The following is a 14,164-nucleotide window of genomic DNA, read 5'->3' as shown; positions in this document are numbered from 1 at the left end:
TGTTTTATAAGATTTTATTTGTAATTTCATGGCTGCGAAACGAGTCAGTCAACAAACCTTGGAGTCGGGAAACGCTTCTAATATTTGATCCCACGTGGCAACAGCTGGCAAGTCGGTGACGGCGTCAATATCGCTGTACATCTCTTTAAACACGCTATCATCATGTTTTCCATCGAATATTTCTATCCATCTATCGCTGTTGTAACATAATTTTTCAAAAGCACCATGCAAAGTGTAGCCCAAGACCCATAAAACTTTCATCGACTTGGTACCGGTTTTAGGCATGCCGGCGCAAATCAATTTCATTACGACTACTTGCTGATCTGTTTGAAACTTTAACAAAAAGCACGGACAAGATTAAAGAGTTATGACGATCCATTTTTAAATAGTATCGAATTTTTTTCACCTGCCACGAAAAATGTTCGTTGTTACGTTTACAACCTTTAACCACCAACGTCATGCAAGTTGATACTGAAGTAAAGCAACTTTGTTAACGCTGCAAAAGATAAGTTGCAATGCTCCCTTCTGTCTTTATTTGTCGGGTCAGTTGGTAAATTCAGCCATAAAACGTGTTAATAATCTCACATCACAACCACGTATTACAAGGTATATGAGACATTCATTCCTTGGCCTAAACTATAAGTTCAAACTCACCTAAAGCTGATTCTTCATGTAACGCACTTAGATGCTAAATGCCCCGAGCTACTGTGTTCAGCCGGTCAGTGCTACTCTAGCGACCATTCTTATTCAGCAACGGTGAAGCTTCCAACACCACCACCACAGAAACTGCCTCTCGTGATGCTGGGTTGGTAGTAGCTGCTGGTAGGAAACTACTATTACACCATAACGCAGTCAGGTCGCAAAACTGATCCACAAACAAGTCTGTATAACAGGTTTTGACAAAGCAGGCACCTGTTATTTTGGTTATAAATTTAAATTGAAATACAATAATTAATCATACAAGTAATGGTCGTTTAAATTTGTATGTTACTTAGACTTTTATGCGGATCAGGGTTTTCGACCTGGCTGTGCTATGGTGTATTAGTATTTCCCTGCTGGTAATTAGCCTGCAGTGTGACTGTGTAGTAATGTTCGGATACCGAATATGACGCTACATGACGTCAGCATTTATTTCCAAATTAAGCTGTGCCATAAGACACGGTCTGTTCTTTGTTGCACAATGAAAAAAATTCCCGGGTATTTTAGCGTCCATTTTGATGAATGTTTTAAATTTTGTGTTTGGGCAAAACATGATTGAATGAAATCGGTATTGGGGAAAATAGGACTGCATGCTGTCTGTGTCCCCAGCCAAATTGTACACCCGTGCAAATGCAATTAATAAAAAAACGAAAAGACCCTGATGAAGGTTAGTTGTGAACACGTTACATCTTTAATTTGTAACGACATTCTTCACATTATTTCGTCTCCCATATCTTAAATGTCACAAGTGTTTAGATCGAAAGAACTTTAAAGGATCTTGAGTTTAGTCTTGTTCTGGTTAAATACTTTCCTCTCTGACTTTAGCTAAAACGATCGAACTACAATTCGGAGCTACGTTGTTCACCTGTTACGCAGTTTATCATGAACCGTTGTCAATGTACATCAAGACAGAAAGGAATAGCGCCCTCTATACGTAAAAGTGGGATAAACACACCTGGGGATTCACCTGGGATTGTTTCATTTTTGGTTCCTGTTTCAAACTTTAAATCTGCATTTTATTGTTGTTGAAACTTTAAATAAGTTCCTGTTTTTGAAGAGTTAAAACTGTTGCACAAGCAGTGTTGAATAATATATTTAGTGGTTGTATGAACATAGTTAAAAACCAGCATGATCTTAAACGTTTATTTTTTCTTGGCCTTTTTCCATTTGTGTTAAATTTTCTTTTTTTTACTACTCTGTATATAAAGAAAGATCACTGAAGAAGTTTATTCGTAGAAAATATAGGAATACATACTCTTATCAAAATTGAAAATATCCCAATTCAGCACCAAAATTAAAAGTATGGGGTTTGTTTGACAAAACTCCAACTACTGCTGGTTCTGATAATTTCCTGTTGCGCGTTGTGGTACTGGCATTGCAAAAAGCGGAGGAGGCGTACATTTCGATACGCGCAGCCTATATCTGTGATCTCCAGTTATTATGGCTGCTTTATTTTGCCCTGTGAGCAATGATAAAGTTAGGGAAGGGTTAATGCACGCATTAGTTGTTAGTAGTAATGAGAGATAAGATTGCAGTTGGCATTCTAGGTCGGGCATATCAGCATTTACGTGTGGGAAACTTGATCGTAGTTGATCATTTAAATCATTTAAATAAAAACCAATGGCATTTGACATAGACTTGGCTGGGGGGCGTAATTGTGCCTGAAATTTGGGCTGGATAAGATCGCATCAAGTAGGTTCTGGTACAAGGTGGCTGTAAGTGCAAATTGCATCTTTGTGAAGGCAGTAGTATGCTGCACAGTACTTCCAACGGTGGATGGACATTTGGAGAGAAGGTATTTCTAGGTGATGGGCTTGTTGCTTTTCATTTAGATGCTGCAATAGCGTCGTGGATGCTACTGGGGTAAGGTTGAAGCAATTTATGTTTGCTTGAGGTGAACAAACATAAACTTGGGAATGGGCGAGGCATATGTCTGCGCTGATTGTCCTGTGACCGGGACATGAATGGGGTAGTTGTTTGTTTAGTTATAGGGTTTTTAAAAGCATGAATCTGGTTAAGATTGCATTCCAAGTTACCACAGTTGTGTGAGGGACCAATGGTATTGGTGGTTAATTTTATTGTTAGTTTTAAAAATTGCATCCGGTTTCCTTTTTCACTGTCCGATCCGAAAAGCTTGTAAAGTTCTATTCTACGATAGGCATTCAGAAGGGGTTGGGGGATCGACGTTTTTCATTTCAGGGTGGGTGGTTTGTGTTCCAAAATAATAATAAGGGTCTGTAGTTATGATTTCTACAGCAGAAGAAGATATGACCGGTATTTCTTTTAAATTTCTATCGAGGCGGAAAACATTAATATGACATTTTCTTGTCATGTTGAGCAGTTGGCGATGACAGGTCTTTGGGTGCAATATCTCGCATTCAGCGATTTGTGATTTAGGCGAACAAATGAGTAAATTAAAATCAAGTGCAGTAACGCAGTTGAAACAAAACATGGTTAATAATAGAATTATGTACAGGAAGGGTTGGCGTGAGAGCCCAATATTGTAGCGAGTAGTGTTGTAACTGCGGAGGCAATCGGACATTGCGTTTACCGGATGCCCGCGTGGTTGTAGGCGCGGGTGAGCTAGGTTTTCCTTCCGTTGCGTTGAAGTCACCTTTGTTGTCTTTTGTTTCGAAGAGAAACAAATGAATTGTTTTGATCATTTTGATGGGTTTCTAGTAAGTCCAGTAAACATTTGGCAGCCTTAATTCAATCAATCGAGACTACATAAGGACGATCATTTTTATTAATGGGTCAAGTTTTTTTGATTTTGTTCAAAACCTTGTAGGGTCCTTGGTAGGCGGGCATTAAAGGTGGCTGATGATGATCTACTCGCATATAAACATTTTGCAGTTAATAAATTTTATCCAAATATGTGGGTCGTGACTTCGGGAAACGGTGCTGGACACCTAAGAAGGTCATTGCATTTTTCCACATTTCACTGGGAAATTGGGAAACCCTGTTAGTTGTTATTGATTCTGGGACCCCATATAACGAATCCATAGGTGCATCAACGCGTTCAGAACTGTTTGAGTGGTGCAATTTGGCAAGGGCACAGTCGCTGGGAAACGAGTGAACCGGTCTATGATGACAAATATGTATGAACAACCGTTGGAGGGCGGTAGAGGGTCATTTAAATCTGCAGGAATTCTTGGAAACTTGTCAGATACGGGTGGGAATTGCGTCAACTGAGATTTGTTATGCCTGTAAGTTTTGGTCAATTGACAATGGTAGCAAGTCCAAACCTGGATATCCTTTCTCAGCATATGCGGCCAAGCATAACGGCTACCAATCTGAGGGATGGTTTTTCTAGGGCCTGGATGGGTTAACATGTATATTGAATCAAAAATCTGTTTCGTATAACCAAAAAGTACAAGTGGTCAAAAAGTTCCATGAGCAGAAGTAACTCCCCACAGGGTGAGATTTGAATCCGGGACTTTTTGAGAAGATGGTTGGATTGAATCAGGTTAAAAAACATCAGTAAGATTTCTTTGAGGAGCCTGTGCTGGTTTTGCAGTGACCAAAGGACATCATTGGGGTGGTTATTTGTTTAGTTATTGGGTGCATGAATCTGGTTATTATTACATTCCTAGTTACCACATTTGTAGTATTGGTGGTCAATTTTATTGTTAGTTTTATAAATTGCATCCGGTTCCCTCTTTCACAGTCAGATCTGAAAAGCGTGTAAAGTTCTATTCCACGATAGGCATTCAGAAGGGGTTGGGGGATCGACGTTTTTCATTTCAGGCTGGGTGGTTTGTGTTCCAAAATAATAATAAGTGTCAGTAGTTATGATTTCTACGGCAGAAGAAGATGTGACTGGTATTTCTTATAAATTTCTATCAAGGCGGAAAACATTAATATGACATTTTCTTGTTATGTTGAGCAGTTGGCGATGACAGGTCTTTGGGTGCAATATCTCGCATTCAGCGATTTGTGATTTAGGCGAACAAATGAGTAAATTAAAATCAAGTGCAGTAACGCAGTTGAAACAAAACATGGTTAATAATAGAATTATGTACAGGAAGGGTTGGCGTGAGAGCCCAATATTGTAGCGAGTAGTGTTGTAACTGCGGAGGCAATCGGACATTGCGTTTACCGGATGCCCGCGTGGTTGTAGGCGCGGGTGAGCTAGGTTTTCCTTCCGTTGCGATGAAGTCACCTTTGTTGTTTTTTGTTTCGAAGAGAAACGAATGAATTGTTTTGATCATTTTGAGGGGTTTCTAGTAATTCCAGTAAACATTTGGCGGCCTTAATTCAATCAATCCAGACTATACATAAGGACGATCATTTTTATTAATGGGTCAAGTTTTATTGATTTTGTTCAAAACCTCGTAGGGTCCTTGGGAGGCGGGCATTAAAGGTGGCTGATAATGATCTACTCGCATATAAACATTTTGCAGTTAATAAATTTTATCCAAATATGTGGGTCGTGACTTCGGGAAACGGTGCTGGACACCTAAGAAGATCATTGCATTTTTCCACATTTCACTGGGAAATTGGGAAACCCTGTCAGTTGTTATTGATTCTGGGACCCCATATAACGAAATCCATAGGTGCATCATCGCGTTCAGAACTATTTGAGTGGTGCAATTTGGCAAGGGCACAGTCGATGGGAAACGAGTGAACCGGTCTATGATGACAAATATGTATGAACAACCGTTGGAGGGCGGTAGAGGGCCATTTAAATCTGCAGGAATTCTTGGAAACTTGTCAGATACGGGTGGGAATTGCGTCAACTGAGATTTGTTATGCCTGTAAGTTTTGGTCAATTGACAATGGTAGCAAGTCCAAACCTGGATATCCTTTCTCAGCATATGCGGCCAAGCATAACGGCTACCAATCTGAGGGATGGTTTTTCTAGAGCCTGGATGGGTTAACATGTATATTGAATCAAAAATCTGTTTCGTATAACCAAAAAGTACAAGTGGTCAAAAAGTTCCATGAGCAGAAGTAACTCCCCACAGGGTGAGATTTGAATCCGGGACTTTTTGAGAAGATGGTTGGATTGAATCAGGTTGAAAAACATCAGTAAGATCTCAACTTTCTTTGAGGAACCTGTGCTGATTTTGCAGTGACCAAAGGACATGATTGGGGTGGTTATTTGTTTAGTTATTGGGTGCATGAATCTGGTTATTATTGCATTCCTAGTTACCACAGTTGTAGTGCGGGACCAATGGTATTAGTGGTTAATTTTATTGTTAGTTTTAAAAATTGCATCCGGTTTCCTTTTTCACTGTCCGATCTGAAAAGCGTGTAAAGTTCTATTCTACGATAGGCATTCAGAAGGGGTTGGGGGATCGACGTTTTTCAATTCAGGGTGGGTGGTTTGTGTTCCAAAATAATAATAAGTGTCTGTAGTTATGATTTCTACAGCAGAAGAAGTTATGACTGGTATTTCTTTTAAAATTCTATCGAGGCGGAAACATTAATATGACATTTTCTTGTTATGTTGAGCAGTGATGACAGGTGTTTGGGTGCAATATCTCGCATTCAGCGATTTGTTGTTTAGGCGAACAAATGAGTAAATTAAAATCAAGTGCAGTAACGCAGTTGAAACAAAACATGGTTAATAATAGAATTATGTACAGGAAGGGTTGGCGTGAGAGCCCAATATTGTAGCGAGTAGTGTTGTAACTGCGGAGGCAATCGGACATTGCGTTTACCGGATGCCCGCGTGGTTGTAGGCGCGGTCGAGCTAGGTTTTCCTTCCGTTGCGATGAAGTCACCTTTGTTGTCTTTCGTTTCGAAAAGAAACGAATGAATTGTTTTGATCATTTTGATGGGTTTCTAGTAAGTCCAGTAAACATTTGGCGGCCTTAATTCAATCAATCCAGACTATACATATGGACGATCATTTTTATTAATGGGTCAAGTTTTATTGGTTTTGTTCAAAACTTTGTTGGGTCCTTGGTAGGCGGGCATTAAAGGTGGCTGATGATGATCTACTCGCATATAAACATTTTGCAGTTAATAAATTTTATCCAAATATGTGGGTCGTGACTTCGGGTAACGGTGCTGGACACCTAAGAAGGTCATTGCATTTTTCCACATTTCACTGGGAAATTGGGAAACCCTGTTAGTTGTTATTTATTCTGGGACCCCATATAACGAAATCCATAGGTGCATCAACGCGTTTAGAACTGTTTGAGTGGTGCAATTTGGCAAGGGCACAGTCGCTGGGAAACGAGTGAACCGGTCTATGATGACAAATATGTATGAACAACCGTTGGAGGGCGGTAGAGGGCAATTTAAATCAGCACGAATTTCCGTCGAAAAGTTCCATGAACAGAAGTAACTCCCCACAGGGGGAGGTTTGAATCCGGGACTTTTTAAGAAGATAGTTGGATTGAATCAGGTTGAAAAACATCAGTAAGATCTCAACTTTCTTTGAGGAACCTGTGCTGATTTTGCAGTGACCAAAGGACATGATTGGGGTGGTTATTTGTTTAGTTATTGGGTGCATGAATCTGGTTATTATTGCATTCCTAGTTACCACAGTTGTAGTGCGGGACCAATGGTATTAGTGGTTAATTTTATTGTTAGTTTTGTAAATTGCATCCGGTTTCCTTTTTCACTGTCCGATCTGAAAAGCGTGTATAGTTCTATTCTACGATAGGCATTCAGAAGGGGTTGGGGGATCGACGTTTTTCATTTCAGGGTGGGTGGTTTGTGCTCCAAAATAATAATAAGTTTCTGTAGTTATGATTTCTACGGCAGAAGAAGATATGACCGGTATTTCTTTTAAATTTCTATCGAGGCGGAAACATTAATATGACATTTTCTTGTTATGTTGAGCAGTTGGCGATGACAGGTGTTTGGGTGCAATATCTCGCATTCAGCGATTTGTTGTTTAGGCGAACAAATGAGTAAATTAAAATCAAGTGCAGTAACGCAGTTGAAACAAAACATGGTTAATAATAGAATTATGTACAGGAAGGGTTGGCGTGAGAGCCCAGTATTGTAGCGAGTAGTGTTGTAACTGCGGAGGCAATCGGACTTTGCGTTTACCGGATGCCCGCGTGGTTGTAGGCGCGGGTGAGCTAGGTTTTGCTTCCGTTGCGATGAAGTCACCTTTGTTGTCTTTCGTTTCGAAGAGAAACGAATGAATTGTTTTGATCATTTTGAGGGGTTTCTAGTAATTCCAGTAAACCTTTGGCGGCCTTAATTCAATCAATCGAGACTACATAAGGACGATCATTTTTATTAATGGGTCAAGTTTTATTGGTTTTGTTCAAAACCTTGTAGGGTCCTTGGGAGGCGGGCATTAAAGGAATCTTGGTTTCGCCACTGAGTGGAACGAGGGTGGCCATTTGCTAAAAGCACACTTTGCACATTACCAACGTCCTGTTTTTGAGCCTCTTCCTCTGAAACTAAGGTTTCCGCTCTTGTATACAATGCACACACTACAGCACGCTTGTGGGCGACGGGGTTTGCGAACCCAAACGAGAGATACCTGTCGGAATGAGTCAGTTACCAGTATGCGTTTGTGCGGAAGGGCCCCGGTTCTCGCTTTAAATGGAAACATCAAAAAATGATATCACCCTGACGTATTCACGTTTTTTTGTTTTTTTGCACTTTTTTAACCTGTTTTTAAATATTGATATATTGTGCCATTTATTGAAATGTAAAATAATTTTTGTCTGTGTATTCTGTTAATTAGAATGTTCATTGTTTATGAGAAAAACAAACATGTTTTGCAGAAAACAAATTTTTATTTATTACACATGAAATAAAAAAGTAGCACTTGTTGACTCGATAAACTCTTTTTTGATTTGGCATCAATAGCAAGTAAAATGGATCAGAATTGTGATCGTATCAGTTCAAATGTATACCAGAATCAACCGAGTCAGGTATGTCTAGATCACTTCATAAAATAAATATGAAGAAAAACTTTTGAAACCACTTAAACTACTGAGAAAAAACAGACTGGCCCAAAGTGCGGAAAACATTTACATTCAAACATATTTTTTAAGCGACTTTTGGTAAAATTAAATATGCAGTAATGAGGCATTCATTGTCAAATTATATTTTAGATTGTAACCAAACCTGCTGCCTACGTAGTGTTACAACCAAGTTACTTAATACCCTGTACCAGGTGTTGATAATGACTTTTTTTGATGCATTTGAAATTAGTTTAATAGTAAAATTGTAATTGAATGTTTTGTTGAGGAGCAACACACCTTTGGTAAAGCTATAAAAAGGTTAGAATTACCAACAAACAACCTAACAATGGCACCAAGCAAGTATTGTTTTGTGCAGGAGGATCCTAAAACGAATAACTTTGTTTTGTCGCAAATGCTTTTACAATTATCTGGTAAATCCAAGTTTATTACCAGGCCGGGTCCGAACACAGTTAACAAGTTTATATCTGACTAGGGTTTAATCACCCAGACCTGGTGCAGCACATCACATATCAAAACATAATAATGTTAGTTTTTCTATCATTTTAGTACTCCTTACCTCATGATGTTGGACAAACAAACAATCCTCAGTCAACACAACCAGGTCAAGGAATCTCACAGGTGACCAATGTACCAGCCTTCAACCAAAGTCAATACTTTCCACACCGACAAATACCCCAGCAATCCACTGTTTGGCAACCCAACCAGTATGTAACCTCTCATCATCTTAGTGTACCATCAACATCTCATCTTTATGCAACACCTCAAAGCCGTTCATCACAATTGGGGCATCCCCACACTCAATACACTCCTCAACCCCCACAACCTTACCCTAATCCCACAGGATATTCTCCTTACCAACAATATTATGGGTGGCATCCACCAGCACGGGGGAATTCCCATCCTGAACAACCTTATAATCCCCAGTCAACACAGCCAGGTGAAAGAATTTCACTGACGACCAATGTACCAGCTTTTAACCAAACCCAATACTTTCCACACCCACAAATACCCCAGCAACCCAACCAGGTAAACTCTTGTACAAAGTTACTTTCTTTGATAAAGGTGTTTTTTATCGTATGACTATGAGTTGTTGTCACACCCATGGGTGTTGGGGTTGTTAGCTATTATCTGGAGGTCATAAGCCAATGGCATTAAAACAGTTATTGACAAGGTTACTTTTTAAAATTACTTTTCATGCATTTAAATAACATCACGATAACGCAACATAGTCCAATTGTGTTTCAACAATTTAATGTTGACTGATAAAAACATAATACTCTTTGTTTTTCTATCATTATAGGATTCTTTACCTCATGATGTTGGACAAACAAACAATCCTCAGTCAACACAACCAGGTCAAGGAATCCCACAGGCGACCAATGTACCACAACCTTACCCCAATCCCACAGGATATTCACCTTACCAACATTATGGTGGAGGATGGCATCCACCAGCATGGGGGAATTCCCATCAAGGTATCCTGCACCCAAGGGGAATGATTCCTGTTCGAAGTGCACAACCAGCTTTGCGTAACTATAAACAAGGAATTGAACCGCAAATGATCGCTCGTAACCAGCAAATGTCTTCACAACTTGCACCCACCCACCCAACGTTTGTAGAAACATATCTTCATTGTGCTTTCATTGTTTTACATAAAACACTACTTACAGGCAAAACGTAACACAACAAACTCAACAAACTTGTTCAGAAAATGATGGTGTGAGTCCGAGAGAAGTTGCACCAAATACTAGAGCACCAATGAGTCACAATCTTCAAACCGTGGGCAACCAAACCCAAAACCCTCATGGTAAAGAGTTCTCATAGTAACTGTATCACATCATGTTTAAAGTTGATACATATACAGTTCTATTTTTTAATGTGAAAAGATTTTGCCTGTGTAAGGTTGATTGGAATATTTGATGAAAGAACAAGAACTGCGTTTTGCAAAAAAATAATTTTTATTACATGTTAAAGAAAACAAGGTAAAATTGATCAAATTTTTTTTGCACCAATAGCAACTACAATGGACCAATATCATGATGGTAACAGTTCGAATTTGTGCCAGAACCAAGTGAGCCGTCAGGTATGTCTAGACTACTACATAAAATAGGTATATGCATCATTTTTGTGGCATTATTTGCCACAATATTTTTCATTGTAACTGTTCCTGGTGTCGGATAAGACATTTTTGATCAGTTTAAAGTGAATTCAATGGTGAAATTCTGCTGAAATTTAGCGAATCAATTTAGGGTTACTTTCATAATTGAAAAGTAAAATTACATTTATAGACACATGGAAGCTCAGAACTTTCTTCCAACAAAACAGGTAATTAGCAAATATTTTGTCCTCATTTAAAAGTTTGACTAATGTCTTTGTTCACAGAAATATCCAAAAGTAATTTCAAAGGAAACCCCACATTTCAAACAGCAGGGCGTGATATATGTAAGTGATGAAATCTGAGTATAAATAGACTGGCCCATATTGCTATTAACACTGTCATGTTAAAGACGTTTCGACAAAAACTTTTGTCATCATCAGTTTGATGAAATCTGTTTTGGTGTTTATAAAGATTTTTTTAAATATTACAGACATTTTCGGAAACACTTCAACTGACAACAAACTAGATGAACTCAGCGAGAGTAAGTAGTATTCTAAATGGAAAGATTTTGTTGTCATAAGTAGTTGTTAATGTGCTGAGAAAAGTTAATAACTGTCAAAAGATTTATCATAAGGTTTTGTTTATTTCCTTACTTATATATAAATTAATTGATGAATATTCTTACAAAATATCCTGGAAATAATATTTTGTGTGTTAGTCCATGTTTTTATTTATCATATCTTGGACTTGTAACATGTGGAAATTCTATGTCACAATTTTATTTTAGATGACTTCAAGCTGATTCAAGATTTGCTGCAAAGAAGTGCTAATGACCAATGCAGAACCAAAAGTTTTCAGGTTTTGACTCAACAGCAAATTGAAGTTTGTCCACTGGAAATAACAGATAAACCAGTAAAAGCTTTGAACCCTGCCGGGCCTACAGAGTCCTACTTTGAGAAGGATGGACATTACAACAGGAGACAAGATTATGAGACAATAGACTTAAAACAGGACAGTAAAGTATCAGTTGAAGAATTATTTGCTAGAGCAGAAATTGTAGCAAAAGACAGAAAACAGCCTCAATTTGCAAACACATTAGCATTAATTGGACAACCAGGGATTGGGAAAACGACACTATCCAAGGTTATAACTGAAAAAGCAATGCATGGTGCAATAGAGAATGTTAAAGAAACTCAATATTGTTTTTACATCTCAGTGAAAAACATTGACTTTGATACTCCCACAACATTTGTTGATTTTTTGTTGAAAAACTCTTTATCTTCGGACTCCTACACAAAATCACTAATATTGAAAAACAATGAAGCTTGTTTTCTCAAAGCACTAATGTCAGAAAATGTATTTATTACAATAGATGGCTTAGATGAGGCTGCAGCAGATTGGGATTTAGAATTCAAAGCATTCGATCCCACAAAAGAGAATAAACCATTACTTTATATCTATGCTCTTTTGAGTGGCAAATTGCTCAAAGATGCAAAGAAAGTTTTCACTTCAAGACAAAAGCACTTTTTCTCAATTGATGAAAAACATCGACCATTGTTTGTTGCTGAGGTTATGGGCCTTAACGAAAAATCCCAAGAAAAACTTTGCAACCAGATTTGTAGAGATAATGGTGCTGATGTGTGGAATGTCATAAAAGACAATCCCAACTTCTCATTTTCTTGCTATGTCCCAGCAAAATGCATTTTTATTGCCTTTGTCATCTGGAAAAGTCTTAAAGAGGATCGTGATGGCCGATTTCACTCTCTTACTCATGTTTTTGCAAATGGATTCCAATACTATTTTCGGCAGGACTTTATCAGGGGAAAAAAAAGGAAAAAAGAAGAATATTTGAACAAAATAGCTAGATTGGCATGGAATGGTTTTAAAAATAGCAAACTTGTGTTTACTCAGGATGACCTAAAAGAAGTAGGCATTGAGCCAGAGACATTAAGGGGGCTTCTTACAACATTCGTGACTACAGAAAATTGGAACATGGCGTTTATGGATTCTCATATTAAGAGCTACTTTTCACATTTGATTTGGCAGGAATATTTCACTGCTTGTTACCTTGTCTTTTTTTTGAGTGTTAAAGAGTTTTCTAAATTACTTCCCCAACTAAAAACAAACAGATGGGAAGTTGTTGCAAAGTTTGTTTTTGGACTTTGTAATGATGAGGCTAATGAAGCTGCAAACGTTTGTTTCAGAAACATAAAGTACAAAGAAGTTGCTGAGAAAAAAAATCTACTTAAGGTGTTCTGTCGCGATGAACTACAAAAAGAAGTTGAGGAAGAAATGCTTGTGCGAATTTTCTCATGGTTACATGAAGCTGACAACAAAGAATTCGATGAAGACACTCTAAATTTGTTGCCAGTAACATTTAGTCTAGAAGGAAAATTACTTCTAACTGATGTTCATAGCATTGTTGGTGTTTTAAACAAATCTCCAAAATCGTACAACATAAACATTTTAGGGACTTGTGAATTTTATCATGGAAGTTTGAAAGTTTTGTTGAATCAGTTATGTCAACGTATACAGGTACGACAATATATCATATTAAGAGTTTTTTGTTATTGTAAGAACTAAAAACATTTTTTTGGAATTATCAATGAGACATAAGTTTGCTTAAGACACTGTGTTCACCACTAAGATATATGTGAATATTCGTTTCAGTTGACTGAGCTGGAACTTCACTCAGTTGATGGTGAAAGTGCATCTGCTATTGCTTCATGTATTCAATGGATTGAGAGTCTGTCACTGGGGGATTGTTGGATGACAAGTGATGATTTCTTTAAGATTGCATATTCCATATCACAACTTCACAAACCAGTAAGTTGTTTTTGAGTTTTGTGACCAAAATTTTAGCTGTTCATGTTAGCTAATTTATATGGTCATATGAAAGTAGCAACAACTGTTCTGGATAAAAATATATTTCCCCACACAAGTAATATTCATTTTTTTTCAGTAAATATGAAAAAATGTGTCTAAGACATTACCAGGTATAATTATCAAAATTTGGCCATGGCACATGGTACACTCCCATGATGTGAATAAAATGTTCAAAAACTGAATACTTGAGAAGCTACATAGGGTCATCTTACAAGGCAGTAATATTTTTTAATTTCCCTTTTCAGATGGCATCATTGAAACTTGACGGAAACATAGTTGATGATGAAAGTGCATCTGCTATTGCTTCATGTATTCGGTGGATTGAGGATCTGTCTCTAGTGGGTTGTAAGATGACAAGTGGTGGAATCTGTAAGATTGCAAATTCCATAGCACAACTTCAGAAACCAGTAAGTTGTATGCATACACAAAATTGGTGATCGTCGGTGACTTCAGAAAACTGTAGCAAACAGCAATGTTTTACAAACATGGAATGCAAGTTACTCTAAAGTTGTGGGTAACAATGTGTCCCAAGTGTAATTTACACACACAGTACTGCTTTGTGATGTAACTTTTA

General features: G+C 37.9%; 2 protein-coding genes across 7 annotated transcripts in view; both read left to right on the top strand.

Annotated features, from left to right (window-relative positions):
• LOC145894912 (uncharacterized) overlaps nucleotides 1-14,164 on the top strand; it is a 425,937-nt gene that overhangs the window by 140,988 nt on the left and 270,785 nt on the right. For all 6 annotated transcript variants that reach the window (XM_082983587.1, XM_082983586.1, XM_082983589.1 and 3 more), the window contains exon 30: nucleotides 13,836-13,997. In XM_082983587.1, the coding sequence (XP_082839713.1) occupies nucleotides 13,836-13,997 (162 nt within the window). The remainder of the gene's footprint in view (nucleotides 1-13,835; nucleotides 13,998-14,164) is intronic.
• LOC145894932 (uncharacterized) lies at nucleotides 8,407-10,407 on the top strand. The gene is made up of 4 exons (XM_082983653.1): nucleotides 8,407-8,552; nucleotides 9,153-9,632; nucleotides 9,907-10,081; nucleotides 10,277-10,407. The coding sequence occupies exons 1-4, from the start codon at nucleotides 8,496-8,498 to the stop codon at nucleotides 10,285-10,287; spliced, it is 723 nt and encodes a 240-aa protein (XP_082839779.1). The 5' UTR covers nucleotides 8,407-8,495; the 3' UTR covers nucleotides 10,288-10,407.

Source organism: Ascidia mentula, chromosome 3 (genome assembly GCF_947561715.1).
Source record: "Ascidia mentula chromosome 3, kaAscMent1.1, whole genome shotgun sequence".
NCBI lineage: Eukaryota > Metazoa > Chordata > Ascidiacea > Phlebobranchia > Ascidiidae > Ascidia > Ascidia mentula.
Note: the sequence above shows the minus strand (reverse complement) of the source record. Positions and strands in the feature narration are given on the sequence as shown.

Excerpts from the sequence above, each read along its gene's own strand:
- LOC145894932 (XM_082983653.1), top strand. The coding sequence starts at position 8,496 with ATGGATCAGAATTGTGATCGTATCAGTTCAAATGTATACCAGAATCAA. Across the intron at positions 8,553-9,152 it reads ACCAGAATCAACCGAGTCAG|TACTCCTTACCTCATGATGT; the intron begins GTATGTCTAGAT and ends CTATCATTTTAG. Across the intron at positions 9,633-9,906 it reads TACCCCAGCAACCCAACCAG|GATTCTTTACCTCATGATGT; the intron begins GTAAACTCTTGT and ends CTATCATTATAG.